The 19395-nt window shown below is 37.0% G+C and overlaps 1 protein-coding gene across 2 annotated transcripts in view; it reads left to right on the top strand.

Moving 5' to 3' along the window:
- The window catches only part of LOC150080969 (transcription initiation protein SPT3 homolog), a 111694-nt gene extending 97918 nt beyond the window's left edge, over positions 1-13776 (top strand). For both annotated transcript variants that reach the window (XM_090381248.1, XM_090381247.1), the window contains one exon: positions 13685-13776. In XM_090381248.1, the coding sequence (XP_090237374.1) occupies positions 13685-13729 (45 nt within the window). In that variant the 3' untranslated portion in view covers positions 13730-13776. The remainder of the gene's footprint in view (positions 1-13684) is intronic.
- Positions 13777-19395: the final 5619 nt, after the last annotated feature.

Raw genomic sequence — 19395 nt, forward strand, 5'->3', positions numbered from 1 at the left:
GGTTCATGAACTGCTTCATTCCCCAAGCTCGTGAATATTGTGCTGAGAGAGGTATCCCTTTCAAGATTTTATTGGTTATGGACAATGCTCCTGGCCACCCCCCTCATCTGGACAACCTTCATCATGATGTTAGAGTAGTTTTTATGCCACCTAACACAACCGCTCTTATTCAACCCATGGATCAGGGTGCTATTTCAGCATTCAAGGCTCACTATCTCAGAACGATGTTCACACAAGCCATCGAAGTGATAGATTCTGATACTGATTTACCTTTGCGAGACTTTTGGAAGCAGTACAACATTCTTCAGTGTATCAAGAATATTTTGACCGCATGGGAATGTGTAACAAAGAATTGTATGTCGGGAATTTGAAAAAAGTGTCTAAAATGTTATGCAAATACTACATTTGAAGGATCTGAAAAAGGAAAGGAGCTGGAAGTGATTACAGAAAAAATAGTTAAACTTGCAAAAAATCTTAAATTAGAATGTGAAATAGAAGACGTAGAGGAGTTGCTAGATTGTGAAACAAAAGAACTTTCGGATGAAGAGTTGATTGAATTGGAAGCACAACAGCGAGGGAGGAAGAAGAGAAAGAAGAAGAGGAGCCAGAAAAGAAATTCACTGCAAAGGATTTATCAGATTCTTTTTCACAACTGAATAAAGCTCTCGCCAGTTTCGAAGCAATGGAACCTAATGTCGAACGATTTACAATGGTTGAGCGTATCATTCAAGATGCTCTGTGTTACTGTCGTGAGATATATGAAGAAAAAAAGAAACAAACTGTTCAAACAAAGCTCAGCATGTTCCTCATCAAGAAAACATCTCCTACCTCAATCCAAGAACATGACCCTGATGATCCACAACCCAGCACAAGCAAAGATTAAAAATTGATTTTGTAAATTTCATTTGTATTAATTTTTACATTAATTTTAGATTGTATTTTTGTGTTTACAGTACATTATGTACAGTATTATTTTTCACATTATGTACAATATAATTATAAATTGTAGTTTTGTATTTTTATAAACAGTATGAATAATAAACCAATTAAAATGTAGAGAATGTTTGAATTTAACCTCCTAGAGAGAGATAGCTTAGGCATAGAAACGAAGGTATGTACAGTATCGCTAAGTAAAAGATAAAAACATTACTGTATTTAAAATGAAAAATAAAAGATGATAAAAATTTAAAAGATTATAAAAATAAATTATAAAGATGATAAAAAGATTAGAAAGGTTAAAAAATACTGTTAATAAATATATGGCTGACATGCAACCAGATCGACTTATGACCTGTCAGTCAAAACAGAAGTCAGTCATAAGTCGACGACCAACTGTACTGGAAATATTTTATAATAAAAATTCAGAAATATTATACAATTTCAGAGAATACAGGCTTTGTGGTTAGCAAAAGTCTTGTATATTATGGACAAAACTTCATAAGCCTCCTGGAAGCCCATCTGCAGTGCTCAGAGAAATTAATATCTTCTGTTTAATTAATATCATAGTAGTTAGCATTAAAAATATTGTGTTTGAAAGGAGTTAGCAAGTCAAAAAATGTTGGGAACCATTGGTTTAGAATATAATAAAATGAACTGTCAGCCATCTCACTGAACTCAAGCACACAAACATGTCTGTGTGTAAATTTAAAAGGGTGCCCTTTTTTTGCCAAAAAGTTTATTATTATGAACCTTAATTTTTCTGCCCTTGTGGCTTGCCACCTGCATGCTGATCATACGTTTCCAGTCATTTCAATATACCTTTGTGCAGGATGCCTATGAATTCCCAAATCATTGCCTTAGCTAACACTGTTATGATAATTATGTTAATCAGTGGAACAACTCTCAGGCTAAATCAGCAATTTTTCCATAGTTTGATTTTATGCTCGTGGTCACTTACTCTAGAAATATCATTAGTTGAGGCATATGATGCAAGAAAGCAAGCTTGTACAGCATCAGCCAAAAAAAAAACCCTTCCCATTTCACCTATCCGGTCACTCCAAATGTTTGTCTAGTTCAGCCTTAAATTTATTTAAGCTATCAACTTCCTCAACAACAGATGGAAGTCTGTTCCAACAATCAACTACCCGCTGGCTAAAGGCATATTTCTGCACATCTATTCTACAACTGTCTTTCCTCAATTTGAATCTATGCCCCCCTCAGGTTCTTAATGAGCAAGTGGAAGTATCCTGTCAGCATATCCATTTCTTTCATTTTAGTATTAGTAGTAGTATTGTCAGATGCAAGAAAGGAACTTCAGCATAAGCCATAAAAAAAAAAAAAAAATCCTGCATTATCTTTCCATCTCCTCAAATAGTTTGCCTAGTTCTTCCTTGAATTTATTCAAACTACCCACTTCAACAACAACAACAGATGGAAATTTGTTCCAACAATCAACCACCTGCTAGCTAAAAGCAAACTTCAACACATCTGTCCTGCAACTGTCATTCAGTTCGAATTTATGCCTCCTCGCATGTTTCGTCTGAGCAATAACAAGAATGCCATCAGCATTTGAGCTTGCTCAGTACATTCAAAGCCTTAAACACCTAAATCAGATCACCTTGCAGGTGCCTAGTCACTAGATACTATAATTTTCAGAACTGAACCTTCCTTGGTAAGGGCACCCTTTTGTTTCTCTCTTCAATCTCAAAGAACTTCTCTGCATCTGTTCCAACAGTTCTACATCCTTCCTAAAATGAGGCATAAAAACCTGTATGCAGTATTGAGGATGTGGCCTGATCATTACCTTGTACAATGGGATAAATCACTTCCTTTTCCAGTCTAGCAAATTCTTGTATATTATTGACAAAACTTCATATGCCTCCTGGAAGCCCGTCTGCAGTGCTCTGAGAAATTAATATCTTCTGACTACCCAATTACACCAGATCTTTTTCCTTTTTTTGCTACTACCCTATGTGTAGTACCATGCAGTTATGTTAACCTGGGATTACTGTTACCCACATACAGCCATGCATTTGTCAATGTTAAACAACTGCCATTTCTCAGCCCTCTGCCTAATTTTTGTAGATATTGTTGCAGCAGCATACCTTAATTACATTCATTAACCATCCTACCAATGTGTGTATCATCTGTAAACTTAGACATTAAGCCTGATATACCCAAATCAACATCAGTATAGAAAACAACAATATTCCTAGCACTGAACCCTGGCGGACTCCACTAATAACATTTCTCCATAAACAGCAGTGTTCATTAATAACCCCACTGTCTTCTCCCATTCAACCATCCTTTTAACCATGCTGTACAACAGTCTTTTATGTGCAACAATAACAAATGCTTTCCTGAAATCCAGGTATATGATATAAAAATTTTTTTTTAGCATCCAGTTCCTTTGTTACTGCATCATAATATCCAGTGAAATTGGTTGAACGGGTCTCCCCTTAACAAATCCATGCTGTGACTGCACTATAAGTGCACTTTTGTCTAGATGGTCCTGCATTGATTTTTTAACTTGTAACTCCATTATTTACCTTGGAACAGAAGTAAAGCTAACAGGTCTGTAATCTCACCTGTTGATAACCCTATGTGAATTGAGGATTATATTCACCCATTCATAGTGCACAGGGACCTTACCTGAATCCAAAGATGCCTAGATGCTAATTATGGTCAAGGGTTTGTTTACATACTTTTCTGCTTCCCTTAATACAGTTGGATAGATTCCATTCACCCCCAGGTGCCTTTTTTACATTTAGCTTCAACAATTTCTCTTCTGCTTTCCTCTCAGTTATCACAAAATCAATTTGCTCCCTTGTTAGAGTTTAATAAACTTCCCTTTCCTAAAGAATTCCTCTTGTATGAGTGTAAATGCAGAATGTTTATTCAGTTTGTCAAAAACAAACAGGAAAATCATCAACAGGTAAACTATTGATATCAAGTGGAACAATTTGATTCATCCCCTTCCTTCTAGAGTTTACATAAGTAAAGAAGTCTTTGCATTGTTTGCCAAATAACTCTTTGCTACTTTAATTTGCATCCTTTGCCAGATTTCTCATAATTTGCCTTAGCTTGCCTATCCTTCTTTATGACTTGATTGCAGACTAGCTTATATCTACCATAGGCTTCTGTGTCACCTGATAATTTATATACATCCCACGCATTTTTCTTCTCTGCCATGTGTCTCATTAGCTCATCTGACATCTATTTAGGTCTAAGCTTTGAACAGTCTTTATTAGTTGTTATGAAAATCCTAGCAGCATTTACAATTACTTCCCTAAATGCTTTCCATTTAGTATTTGCTGTTGGAAACATTATCAGTTGATCTCACTAATAATCCTAATAATATGTAACTAATTTATAACTTTACTTACGTAATGGTATAGCATAATACATATGATGTGAACTTACTAGTTTAATACGTATTATTGCTGCATAACCTGTGAATAGAGTAGTTTGCATTTAGGTATCTATTAGTTTAGAGTAGTATATTGAATAAATTGAATTGAATTTAAATGGAAATCACCTTGCACTAGAGCGGCAAAGGACTCAAATTATTAGATTCACAGATCCACAAACATCAATTCTTTGATGTTTGTGGATCTATGTGGAAAGGGACATGATATAGTCAAGGGAATGTCTTTGTGTGCATTTGGTGCAAAGAGCGAGAGGAAATTAGGTGTGAATTCAGAGTTCTGAAGGGCATTTATGAGCTTGAGGAACAGGGTGGATGCCCTCAAAGGAATTAAATTTGGATCCATCAAGCTCTCTTATGCCCACCTCAGTGCCAGAGCTTATGCTCTTGCATTGAGCAATACAGCAGCAGTCCCTAAGACAAAACGTGCTAGTCCTACGAGAGATTGTTATTGTTGGACTGTCTTTTTCAGGAAAGATGGGAAATATATTGTGCAAATGTGGTGGATGATAGGGAGACTTCCACCAGGAATTAGAAGAGTAAGGACATTTAGACATGTATAATATCATATTGTAGGGTGGCTTCAGAACTTTGTATATACAAAGGCCAGAAAGGTGTGTAATGTTGTTTGTGTAGTGTAAATATTGCATTGTCTAATACCTATACCTGAAAACTGTATTATTGTTTCTGGCCAGTGTCTGTCTCCACCACAGAGAGGTGTGCCACAACTATATATGTATTGTAGTCCACTTTTACAATCTCATACCAAATGCCCAGAGTGAGCTTAGGATCATTCACAAAAAAAAAAAATAATAAATAAATAAAAAACAAAATGTAGTGTTGCTCCAGAAACCTGAATCCAGAACACATACAGACTCGCTCACTCAACCATCCTCTTGCACACACCTGATAGGATAGATGAAAATGAGATGACAAAGACGAGAGGAAAAATCCTGCACATGCAGAGCCTGTGTCAGCAATAATCCTGCCTCAGAGTCAGTAGATGGTGGAGAGAAGGTCCAGAAAGGATTCAGTAGAATTCATCAGATGAAGGTGTAGCTTAGCAGTGTAGATTTATAGGCTACGTTTTGTTTTTTTTTGTTTTTTTTTTTATGAAAACCCCAAACACGAGAGGTATTAGAACCTATAGTACTTAGTACTGTGCTTGGGTTGGAGGTTGAGAAGATGAAAGAAGATATTTGTTGACATTAGACTTGAACTTCTGTAGACTAATTTTCAGGAAATACGTAAGAAGGAACGTTGTTCCAGAAAACGACAGTTGAATGAATAAACAAGAAAGATGAAAAGTTGGTTCTGTGAGTTTGAAGTTGGACAGTAAATGGATGTTGGCTGGTGGCGGCACGTGTTCATACTGTTTTGAAAGAGACAGCAGGAATTATAGAAGCCAATTCAGAAGAACAGTGCCCATGGAAGTATCTGTAGAAAAGGCATGCAGCAGAAACAGTACGTCTATGAGACAGCGAGTGGAGAGACTCTGTTAGAGAGGAGTCATTAATTAACTTAACTGTCCTCTTCTGAATGGAATCTAGAAGCCTGAGAGAGGGTTTTGGGGCCACCACCCCAGATGTGGGAACAATATTCCATGGTAGAGCGGATTTGCGATTTGTACAGAGTGAACAGCTGTTTGGAAGAAAAGTAACGTTGAGAACAAAAGAGAAAACCAAGTTTTTTAGATGCAGAGGAATCAATATTTTTAATGTGCTTGTGCCAAGAGAGATTAGAATAATAATAATAATTTATTTATCCCTATTTTATGTTACATTTTTTTTTTTTGGAAGATAATGTATTAAATGTATTAAAATGGGATTCTGGCAGGTCAGCTTTATCCTTGGCTGAAGTGACAACAGAACCATCTGGTTTTGAGAGGGGTGGGAGCAGAGATGGGCAAAAGTTACGGCCAATAGCTTTGGCAAGAGACCAGAATGTCGGATACCATTAGAGCAAGAAGCAATTTTCTACTCTTAGCCTGTTCAGTATCTAGTTTGGACTGATTAATAACTGCTTTACAATTGTTGCAAGCTTTGGTGTAGGCAGAAAATGAATCTGAAGATTTGGAAAAAAGCCAATTACAATATGCAACATTCTTTTCTTGAACAGTCTTAGCACATTTATTGGAAAACCAAGGTTTGGATAAAGGACGAGATTTTAAAGTGGAGTGTGGAATAAAGGATTCCATTCCTACAAGAATAATTTCACTGACACGATCTGAGCAAACGTTGACATCAGAAGTTTTGAAACAGTAATCCGACAAAGGAAAAGAAGAAAAGAAGTCTCGCAGGTCATCCCATTTTGCATTCTTGTAATTCCAAACAACACACGGTTGGGAATAGCCATGAGATAAAGGTTCTGTTGGAGAAGAGACAATCACCAAGTTGTGATCTGAAGTGCCTAAAGGACTTCTCACTTCGACCGTGTACTTAGAAGGGTTGTTTGTGAGAAAAAGATCAAGAGTGTTTGCTGTATGGTTTGGGTTGTCCGGTATTCTTGTAGGTAAATGAACAGTCTGTGCAAGGTCATTAGTAATTGCAAAAGCCTCAGCATCTCGACCAGCTGGGTCAGTGTGACTAGAAAACGGAAGCCGGCTGGAGCTGTGAACATTAAAATCACCAAGGAAAATTACCTCACTGTTAGGAAAGTTGGACTGGAGAAAGTCAAGTTGCAAAGAGAAGAAGTCAAAAAGCTCCAAGTGATTAATGGAGTTGGGAGAATGGTAGAGACAACAGATGAATTTCACACAATGAGGTAGAGAGATTTTAAGCCAGAGAAGATCGAAACGAGGAGATTCCCAATTACCAAGTCTCTGACAGGGAACATCGGAACGGACATATGCACAAGTACCACCTTTGAGGCAAAAGGAATCATATAGCGAATAATTTGGTCAACTGAGACGAGCAGTGGTTGAATCAACTGATAACTGAGATTCTGTCAGTAAAAATACATGGGGTTTGGCAGACTGCAAGTGGAAATGGACATTGTTGAAATTAGAATTGAGACCACATATATTTGTGAAATGAACTAGGAAGTGTTTGGGAGGTTTCGATCTTTTCTCAGATAAGCTTAGTCTATTAGTTTGACAATTCATGATGTTTTCAATAGTAACAAAAAGTGGGAGGGACATGCTGTATGAAGTAATGAAATTTTTGGATATGGGGTACACATGGTAAGAATATACCTAGATCCTTGACATAATGTGGCCTCAACAATGCCCCCCCCCCACATACACACTACTCGGACTCCCTCCAGTCACTATCTGGCAGAGTAGAGGTAGCAGGATTATACACTAGCTGATCCATAAGCCTCCTAAAGCGTTACCAATTGGTTCGGTCCAGTGTACTAACTCGCGGCCAGCCTGCAAATACCGTTTTAGAGCTGTACCCTCGAAATGTAAGGAAGATTGCATCTCACCGTGATGTTCATAATAACCTCAAAAGTCATCAGTCATACTGCATGATGGAAGAGATGGGGAAGGGTTGACCGGAACTTAGCTCTGTAGACTAAACATGGGTTCCACCACTTCAAGCCTCCAATAAATAAAGTGGTGGTATTGCACCAGTTGATCAGAGTCATCTACCACCTAGTACTGCCTGGTAACACAGAGGGGGCAGCATTCCTCCATATGGTGTGGGTGCCACACCTCGACCCCTGCTTACATTGGTTCACACCTGGGTGGTCACCCACAGTATGCATGTGCATAGAGGTTATACCCAGGGTTACTAACAGTCCCACCATCGTGAAGGTGCAAGCAGAGGATTTGGCTGTTGCAGACTGTCCGGACTTTGTCGAAATTGGTAATATCTTCAGTAAGGACATAGTGTATAGTGTTCACTGTCTTGCAACAAGCATTCAATAGAATTCATCAGATGAAGTTGTAGCTTAGCAGTGTAGATTTATAGGGTAGGTAATTTCTTCAGTAAGGACATGGTGTATTGTGTTTACTGTCTTGCAGCAAACACCCAATTCTGCATAGTGTAGTGTAGAGTTAGGTAGGTATATTGTTCCTATGGCCACTTAGCTGTGGGGCTTTGGAAACCGGGGGATCCTGTTGCCCATCCAACACCACAAGGAGGTGGGCAGAGTTGTAGAGTGTAAAGTTCTCTGGTTAAAGCAAACCCAGCATTGCTAAAGCTTTCCAGAGAGGACTCCTTACAAAAAATTTTGTTGGAAAGGTGCACTGGGATGACAGTTTCAGCAGGGGTGTACAGATGAAGGCAAAGAAGGTGGGTGGTAGGAAGACTCCCACTTGGAAACAGAAGTTAAAGGGATAGTGGAGCACCCCCTATGATAGGAGTCCATCCTACACCTGGGGAAAGGGAGACTGTAAAGGACAGAGTAGGATTTGGGGTGATATGGTCCACTAAGCAAAATGTTTGGATGGAAGATGGGGGTGGTAGATTTTGGAAGGAGAGTAAAAATAATAGGGACAGATCGCCCTATGTTGGAAAATTGCGCTGTTGGCACACAGTGCAGTGTGGTAAGAAATCCCACACTGGCTAGACCAGTTGCAACCAGTGTCAGCAGATTCCATGCCATGCCTCTAAAGAGGGGAATCATGCATCAGCAAGGCAAGGGTTTTCTAAGTAGGTTTCCCTTGCTGCAGTCTAATTTGTGAGGGGGCTATTAGAACAAACAACACACACTTTACATGTACTCTGATCACTCACTCACCCATCATACTTACACATACAGAAAGACACTTTTTTTTTAAATACCTCACATATATTTAAGGGCAAACAAACTAATTATACATGACATTACTTTCTTTCACTCATTTGCCATCTTACATCCATCATCTTTCAATCAGACATGACACAGTTGCCACCTAAATAGAGACAATATATACTAAGTCATGCACACTTTTTTATGCTGGTCACAAGCATTCACTCAGCCAGCCAGTCATACAGTTTACACAGATGACTTGGCATTCATATACATTTTAGCAACTTAACCTGCAGGGTGAGAAAATTTTTTTTATTTATTTTTTTTTTTTATTATATGGATATACATATTCGGAGTATAATTTAACACATAAAACACTTAATGGACATTTTCATACATTCCCCATGCATACACATTTATTCCACTCAGTACAGTACCCTGAATAGGACAGGATAGGCACTTCTTTTTGTTGAAGTTAAAATGACTCACATACTTATGAAGGTTTGTCTCATATGCACATACACATAAGCGCTCAGGTACATATATACCGTAGTACCTAAGCTTGTTCAGGGTTATCAGGACACACTCATTCACATAAATATGTATACATATATGCATGAACATACAGGAAGATAAAGATACATATGTACATTCTTACATTCAGTTTATTGATGTTTACACATTCTGTCACATTGAGGTATGGGGACACAATGATTTTGGGGGGTTATACATTCTCGCTGGTGAAAACACTTATACCCAATGGCAGATTCAGGGTAGGGGCACGTGCCTCCTCATTTTTCTGAGAATATACACCAATCTTTTAAATTCCCTTTAGCCACAAAAAAAAAAAAAAAATTTTTTTTTTTTTTTTTCATTGTTAACATAGGATTTTATCTATTTTGTCATTGTTAACAGATGATTTTATCCATTTTTCATTGTGGTTACTTGCACACTAGCAAGACTTTTGTGGATTTATTGAATAACTCTTTTCTATGGCAGCATGTTTCAGAGGCAACCAGAGGAAGTAACACTCTTGATCTGATTATCAGCAATAGTTATTCATGCATTAAGAATCTGCAGATGAAGGAACCACTAGGTGGCAGTGATCGCAGTGTACTAATGTGTACACTGTGATCACTGTGGCAGGATCATCAACAGTTGATGATTTGACTGTTGATGATCCTCATGTAGCTGAGTATTTACATTCACATCTAAATTCACACATGAGGAATTCTGTAGGAAAATGGAGTCCAGAAGTTTATAAAACTAACAGAGAGCTGAATGATTTTGTAATAACTGAAAGGAAAATGGAGTTAAAATTGTTCGAAGTTAAACATAAGAAAGGCACCTGGGGTGAATTGGATCTATCCAGTTATATTAAGGAAGGCATCAAAGGAAGTACGCAAACCCATAGCCATATGAAAGCATCCTTGGATTTGTGGGAGAATCCCGCGGATTGGAAATGTGCAAATGTATCCCCAATTCACAAAGGGAGATCAAAGGGTGACACAAATAATTACAGACCTGTTAGTTTAACTTCTGTTCTGGGGAAAATAATGAAGTCACTGGTTAAAGAAGCAATGCAGGATCATCTAGACAGGACTGAAGTTATAGTTCAGACACAGCATGGGTTTGTTAAGAGGAAATCTTGCCTGACCAATTTGATTGGATATTGCAATATGACCACAAAGGAAGTGGATACAATAAGTAATTTTGATACCGTTGCACAATAAAGACTGCTGTACAAATTGCAGCAGTATATGGCATTAAGGGCAAGTTACTGCTATGGATAAAGGGATGGTTGAGTGGGAGAAGGCAGAGAGTAGTAATCAATGAACACTGCTCTTTGTGGACCAATGTTATTAGTGGAGTCCCCCAGAGTTCAGTGTTTGGCCCATTGTTGTTTTATATACTTATCAATGATATTGATGAAGGTATATTAGTTTATTGATGAAGGTATATTGGTTAATGTCCAAGTTTGCAGATGATAACAAAGGTTGGCAGGGTTGTTAATTACAGTAATGTCGGTACACTGCTGCAACAGGAACTAGAAAAGTTGGGCAGAGGGGCTGAGAGGTGGCAACTGAAGTTTAACATTTACAAATGCAAAGTACTGCATATGGGTACAGAGTAATGTACCAACTGTATGTTACTACACTCAGGATAGTGGAGAAAGAAAAAACAGTAGGTAATTGTGTAGGCTGCCAAAGCAGCTTATGGGGTCTTGTTAATGACATACAGGAACTTTGCTAGCAGGTTGTTTGTTGTTTTTGGTTTTTAGGAGCATTAGCAACTAAAGCCATATTGCTCCGGGAAATGCGGTGGTCATTCCCTGACCTTTCCTCATCCTCCGTATTTGGTGGTGACGGGCTCGAACCCCGGTCTAATCAAGAAGCGCGTGCTACGTACTACTGCTCCTTTCCACCTAGCTACGGAGGCGGCGGATTGCTAGCAGGGATAAGGAGATGATTATCACATTGTATAAGGCACTGGTCAAGCCACACCTTGACTACTTGCATACAGGTCTGGAGGCCTCATTTTAGGAAGGATGTAGAGCTGCTGGAATGAGTATAGGGGAAGGGCAACAAGATTGGTGAGTTGGACTAAGGGCTTTTCTTACCAAGAAAGGCTTAAGTTCTGCAAATTGCAGCTTCTGCAGATTAAGCACGTGCGAAGTGATGTGATTGAGGTGGTAAGGCCTTGAATGGTTTGAGCAAGCTCAGTGCTGATGGGACGGGTGCAGAATAGACATGGAAATTTGCCTTTAGCCAGTGAGTGGTTGATAGCTGGAACAACCTTCCATCAGTCGTGGAAATTGATAGATTCAAGGAAGAACTGGAGAAACTTTTGGAGTGAATGGATAAGTGAAATGGGAAGGTATTTTTTATTTTTGACCCTGTATTCTTGCTTTCTTGCATTGTATGTCACTAATAATGCTAATTTTCGCTTTGCACATCACACTAATGTTCAAACATCCCAATTCAGTGTTCCCTTTTGCAGATGATATATGCCCTGTAGATTCCCATACAGACATGACTTTGGAAACTGTTCCACATGAAACATTATTGAGTTCAGCTGTCTTAGTGACTGAAGCTCCTGCCAGTTGTGTTCCAAGAATCATACCCCTTTCAAAATCACTAAGGTCTTTTCTTGACAACTCAGTACCAATAATTACATGCAGTTAGACTAGGTTTGCCTTTACAGACACTATGCCTAGCATGCTGGGATGTCATTTGCAGGTTTTATGCCTTTGTCAGTGGCACATAGATGCCGCTGTTTAGCATAAACTTAAATGCTTTACACAAACTTTGGTGTTTCCATTCTTTGTCCATTACCTGTATATGCTTAAGAGATGGATCGATATGTTTCAAGAGTACATTTACCTTTTATGCACAATCTCATAAGCATAGTACAAGATATGTCTTGTTGAGTTCCAGTCAAACTAGGGAAATTTTGTTAAAATCTCTGCTGTGACTACTTACAATGTATGATACTGCACAGTATTCTAACAATATTTAGTTGAAGATATACAGTTGTGTATATATATATATAGCAGTCATCCTGCAAAACCTTAAGGTGATAAGATAGTTTGAAATGGGAGCAGTGCATATTGTAGTTGCACCCTGATTTAAGTGACTCTCCTGGTTATTTTTCTTTTTCAACTATACAGCAAGCCAGATTTGAGCAGTAACACACAGAGTTAGTTTTAAATAAAGATGATGTTTTGTGCAAGACAAGATCAGCCTCCAGCATCTCCTTGTGCTATTATATATTTTTAATGGTTTATATGCGTATGTGGTTTCTATTAAGGGACTGTTAAAGTTATTCCATAATTCATCCGCATTCTTCATACCATTTAATAGTGACCATGTGGCATTTTAGATTGTCATAATCCCCTTTCTTGTAAAATCCTTTTCCCTTTTATTTGAATTTGGTTGGTGACTGAGACCTTGCTTGTCATCAACCACTCTAGCATTAATAATTACTCCCTACTAAGGTTTTTCTGCACTGTCAACCCTATGCAGTTGTGGTTTAGCCTGTATGACCAAGCCAGATTTGACCAGTCCAAATTGGAGCTCTAGAAATCAAATGAGACTGTTAGTCCCAATTCAAAATTGAACAGAATTTCACTGAGCCATGTTTAAGAGGCTGTTTAATTTTGCAATAACGTTTACAAATAATAGCAGTACTTGAAAGCATTTTATGTCTTGGTGCAGCTCTGTATGCCTCCTTAGATGAAAATTAATTCAAGGGTGTCAGGGTGCCCAACCTAGTTTGGTATGATTTTGAAAGATCACATTAGTGGGAGGGAAGATTTGAGAAGTTGACTGGGGGCCAAGAATTAATGGTTTCAAGTTTGTATTCTAAAACTTGCAATGCTAGGGAGCCATGGAAGTACCATGTATTTGTAGTGAATGAAATACACAACTGAACCAAGCTAATGAACAATGTTTCACTGATCAATTCAATAATAGTGTTGCTTTCTTTCAGTAAGAAAGCAATGTGAAAAATATTAAAATATATATATATTAAGAGAGTATGTAATTATTTTTATAATGAATGTCAAATAACTAGTAGTGGTAAATTTTTTTCTGCATATGAAAACGTTTTTTTTGTTGTTTTTTTGTTTTTTTTTTCCAGAAAGTTCATAATAGCACCATAGCCACCAGGACTTTATGTTGTTGATGTTAATATTAGATGCTGAAAGGATCTTATATTGCTGATTCAAAATTGTATCACTATATCATTTTATGAAAATGAAATGATTGAATTTATTCTAATTAAAAAATGATGTCATTGGCTTAGAAATGCATCATCATGACAAGAATGCAGAAAACTTTAAAAACATGCACACACACACACAGTAATTTATCAAGATTTATTTATAAATAATATAATAGCATGATTTATTAAAGTAAGAAAGAATTTGGTTTTTTCATGACTTATAATTTTTTAATCAGATTTATTTAGATACCAATAACAATTTATGTAATAAATTTAATAACAACATATTATTATTAATTGTTTAATGGTTGACAAATAAGAAGACAACAATAAATATAAAGAAATATTATCCATTGTCATGCAGTTTCCTCAGTGGCCCACACATCAGTTATGATCCTGTTGAAGTGTGAGGAGTTGAAAACTTTGTTCTTTTTATTCTGTTAAATTGCATTCACCTTAAACATCAATTAAAAGTTATATAAGAAGCAAAAGAAAGCAATAGTCAGAGAAATTTATGTGGAGTGCTTTAATTTATATGCTTACTCAGTCATCAGCTTTGATATGTTTTCTTACTGAAAAATCCTTTGATCACATGGAACTATATCTTACATTTCATAAATTTTAGCAATCAACAGTTTGCCAAAATTTATAATAGGCCCCAATATCACTACTTTAAGAGCTTGTTATTTTTAAGTTATTTATAATTAAATTTCAAATTATCTTCACATAATTGGAAATACATTTCAGGTGTTTAAAACCATTACTCAACAAGGAAGCATCAGATCTAGATTTTCAGAGTATCTGCTGTTAGTCCCTGGGAAGGTTTTAGGTTCAATCCCTATTGATGGGCCCAACCTCTTTCCCTCCTGCAAAAATCTATATTAGTTTTGGATGTTGGTGCAGTACTTGAAGTTAAAAATCAGATCTACTCCAGATTTTCAGCATATGTTTTGTTGGTAGCTAAGAAGCTTTAAGACCAATTGTGATTCAGCAGCTCCTGGCCCCCACCCCCACCAAAGAAATCTATATAAATGAAAGTATGTTTAGGGCATTATTCGAGAAGGAAAAGTCAGGCACTGAAATTTTATTGTATATCTGTCTGTGTGAAGGTTTAAGGTCCAATTTCCATTTCATAGCATCTAGTCTCTCACCCACTGCGCGCGTGCACACACACACACCATAGAATTGTTGCAGTGAATTGGAATAGCAGCCCTGATCTTGCTAAAAAGAATTTTTAGCACTTATTCGGGATATTCCTCCAAACTTTCCCACCCCAAAAAAAAACTGCAACACAAATCTCACCTTACAGCTATCCATCACTGTGGTAGGTTATGTGATGTTTTGGTGAATGCTTCTTGAGTACACTAGACATTTCTAATTGTTCAGGTATGTTGTTTGATAATCAAACATGCCCAACAGTGTAGCAGTATACATTACCCAACATTTTTTTTTTTTATTTGAGAGCAAATTCATGTCCTCCCATATACCTTTTCTTACCAGTTTTCTTTAAATGATGATGCAGTATTTTTGTTTCAGTTTAATACAGATTATGAGAAGCTGTTTACTTTGTGTCTAATGGATACCACACAGGTATGCAACCTAATTTTGGGAATGTATATAGATGCTAAAAAAGCAAATGTTCCCATTAGGTGGATGAATATGGAATACTCCCTGTACAATGGGCACTCTTCTCAAGTTGGGCCCATTATACGAATTGTGTATATTTTTATGGATTTTTTTTCATCCAACAAACAGGCAATTCTAGTTTGCTGGATGTAAAACTAGAGAATGTAATAGAACAATGAATTAAGGGGAAAAAAACATAATAGAACAATGAATTAATTTTAAAAAGTAACATAATAGAATAATGAAGTAAGAAAGAAAAATAGCTAAAGAAGTGTCAGGCATTGGGAATAGAATAATATTCTTAAATAATAAAAACAGTTTCAATTTTTTAAAAAAATTTTACATTTTATTCACAACTATTTCTGAAATAAATCCTGGAATTTTTTGTTTTTAAATGTTTACAGCTGAAATGGGAAAGAGAACATCCACAGTGTGTTGTAGTTTTTATCAGATATCCAAGAAAATGCGAGTCAAATTGCGCATTTTGTGACATCAGTGTAGTGGTAAAATTACAGGTGATTCAAAAACTATATTTTCATGAGCCTGAATCAATAAAACCAACTGGCCTTTCCTGTTCAGCGGCACCAATTTAAAGAAGGGTAAGCTAGTAGTAGTAGGCTACATAAAGCTGTAGACTTTTTCACTTCCAAGATGTGTGATTCTATCCTACAGCAGCATGCAGGTTGATTCCCAGCTTTTAATCTTTAAGTATGGTGTACTTAAAGATTAAAAGCTGGGAATCAACCTGCACCCAGGTGACAGCTTCTCTTACATCTCTCAGAAATGACCATTGCATCTGCATTTCAAAAACAAATAAAAGAAATACTGCTGTCATTATCAGTCAAATGGTCTATCCCGATAAGATAAATTGCCTCCTATTACAAGATTTTTAATAACCCGATTATGCAGGTACAGAAGCTTTGTGCACTGGAATAAGTGTTTATCCCCCCCCCCCAATAAATGTTTACTGTTGAGTTATTTACTGAGTGGATGATTGCAGTGCATCAATGTTTCATTGCCCAAACCACACAAATATGGAACCCATCAAATTAAGATGTGAGCGGTAAATATCACAATGGTCTGTATGCAATATTTTCATTGGTATGAATCCTTTCAGCACCTGCCCAAAACAGTTGCAGAATATTCAAAAACACCAGTATCTCACGGAGGAAATTAAAGGCCACTCCATCTACATAGTCATTCCTTTTTCCCTGACCATCACAGATGTGTTCAAGTTCATACATACATTCATCGTTCACACAGACTTCAGGTTGAAGTCTACTAGCAACACAGTGCCCCCCTCCCCACACACCATCTGTTGGGGCGCCTCCGTAGCCAGGTGGGAAGGAGCAGCAGTGCTTAGCACACGCTTCTTGAATAGACCAGGGTTCGAGCCTGTCACCACCAAATACGGAGGATGCGGAAAGGTTAGGGAATGACCACCGCATATCCCGGAGCAATATGGCCTTAGTTGCTAATGCTCCTAAAAACCAAATAACATAACATAACCATCTGTTGGCATTTTGTGAAACAGCAAATATTCAAGATGACAGCACCCTTCCAGTCATGCACCAAGGTAGAGATGCAACCTGTAATCTGATTTTTGAATGCAGAAGGAACAAAACACGTGTTGAAAGTTATTTCAGAATGTTTGTGAAGTGTGAATGAGTTAATGGAAGTCTACTAGAAGGAACAATGACTAAATGTTTACAGTACATTTTGTGCTATTAAAGATAAAGAATTTTTTCTTTTTGATTTAATGTACAGTGGTCCTTGGATTGGGGAATGACAAGTGCACAAAGAAGTTTGAAATGTAACAAATTATCCTAAGTCATTCTTGGCATTTTAACAATTCCTCAAAGCAATGCTGAGTATGAGAGAATATTCATCCAGGTTAGAAAACAAAAACTGATTTCAGATCTTCTCCTTCTGGTGAAGCTTTGAAAATGCTCTTGACATCAGCCAAGTCTAGACAGAAGGGCCATTTTTATGAACAAAGCTTTGACTCACCGTTCTGAATAGGGCAAAGCCTACAGCAGTATATTTCTTGAAGTCAAAATCAGTTGATGTCTGTATATATAATATAATAGAATATCCAAACAGAAATTCACAGGCAGGAAAATCATAAGCTAAGTTTGAAAGCATTAGTGGTAACAGTCCTATATGTATATTTTAATATATAAAGTTTGTATGTTGTGAGTGAAATTTAATTTCTAGTGCAACGTGGACTTGACAAAAATATCATGCTTTTTCTGAAAAATTTGTCTTCCTCTTGTTTTCTTTAGTTAGTTTGTTTTTGTGAAAACTGCTTTTTTGCAAAAAAAAAAAAAAAAAAAGCTATTTAACACCAAAAATCTGCTTTCCTCCTGCTTAAATTTGCTTGATCTCTAGCTTTTTTTTTTTCTTTTCAAAGTCAAAAGTTGGCAGCATTATATACAATATAAAGCAGGATTGTAGATGTGGGATGTTGTGTGTATATGATTCAGTGCAAAAATGGGCAAGCTGAAAAATTTTAATGATTTGAACATGTAATGGTAGACAGTCCCAGTATAAATATTTCAAAACCTACACCATTGGGTTTTCATATACAGTTGCCTTGAGTGTGTCGAGATTGTGCCAATAATCAAATAATATCCAGCCAACAGTAATTTTGTAGTCAGAAACAGCTGTTGTGAGAAGTTACTGGAGGCTGGTAAGACCTTGTGCTGATTAACAAAGGCTATAGTTCAGTCAAATAAATCAGTACAATAGTAATAGTCAAATAGGCATTTCAGAATGCATCAGCTCGTATCTTGTCAAAGTATTGCAGCCAATACTCAGCAGCCGGATTATTGCAGCCAATGATCAATCTGGATTCTATTCCTTTCAGCAAAAAGAAGAAAGTATGGTTGTATTTGGCTGAAGGAAAAAAAAAAAAAAAACACTGGTAGTAGAAGTGTAAAAATCCTGGTAGAAGTATAAAAATTAATATACTCAGATAACCTGTGACATACCAGATTTGTATGTCACAGGTTATCTGAAAATAGTTTATAACCAGGCATATCCCTCCATTGCTGTAGTGTATCCATCTGGGAATAGGTTCTTCCAGCACGATAATGTGCCATGCCTCAAAGCTAAAAATGAACCAAACTGGTTCCAAGAGTGATTTCATGCTACTGTCATGTCACCAGATCTCAATTCAGTTGATCACCTTGGGATGAGGTGGAATAAGCTCTTCTTAATACAGATCTGCAACTATCCAGTTGCAGAAATTGTGGAAGCAGTTGAATCAGCATAGACCAGCATCCCTGTGATGTGCTTTTGGTACCTTATTGTGTTCATTCCGAGATAAAAAGCTGTTCTGAGAGCTAAAGGGGGAATCTACGTGCCATTAGTGTATTTCTGCATATATGCTAATAAAGTGTGTATGCAGAAATGGACATTTGGTGAGCAAGCAGGGTGAAGAGAGGTAAGGGCCTAATGGAAAAATAACTGAACAAGGTCTTGTGTTGTGTCATACCAGCTCTGATTAACAGAAAAAATTCTCCTGCTTCATAATAACACATCCACATATTACCAACTCAGTGTGTATATTGTGAGCCAGTAGAGGCTTTGCTTCAAAATATATGCTGGGTGGTTATCAAATACCCTGGTATACAGTCTAATTTGTCACTGTGTGACTTATACCTTTCATTCTGTTGGCAGAACTTTAAAATGACATTGTTTTGACTTGAATGTTGAAGTTAAAACAGCTGTCAAAGAATTTTTCTGTCAGCAACTAAAGAGATTTTGAAATTGGAATTTATAGATCAGAGAAGCAATAAGTTGCATATCTTAGATGTATTGATAAGTCAAATGTTTTTAAAGCCTTAAACACGATTTAATTGTACATCTGTTTTACAATGTAAAATTGGGAGGTCCCATGAACTTAATTTGCATCAAGGCTATTTGCCTGTTACTCTATTTATTCAGAATGTCCTCATGACAAATGGAGATATTGATTATTTTGGAATTTTTTTTAA

The sequence above is a fragment of the Mastigoproctus giganteus genome, chromosome 9 (genome assembly GCF_048544385.1).
Source record: "Mastigoproctus giganteus isolate SK-2022 chromosome 9, ASM4854438v1, whole genome shotgun sequence".
NCBI classification, from domain to species: Eukaryota; Metazoa; Arthropoda; class Arachnida; order Uropygi; family Thelyphonidae; genus Mastigoproctus; species Mastigoproctus giganteus.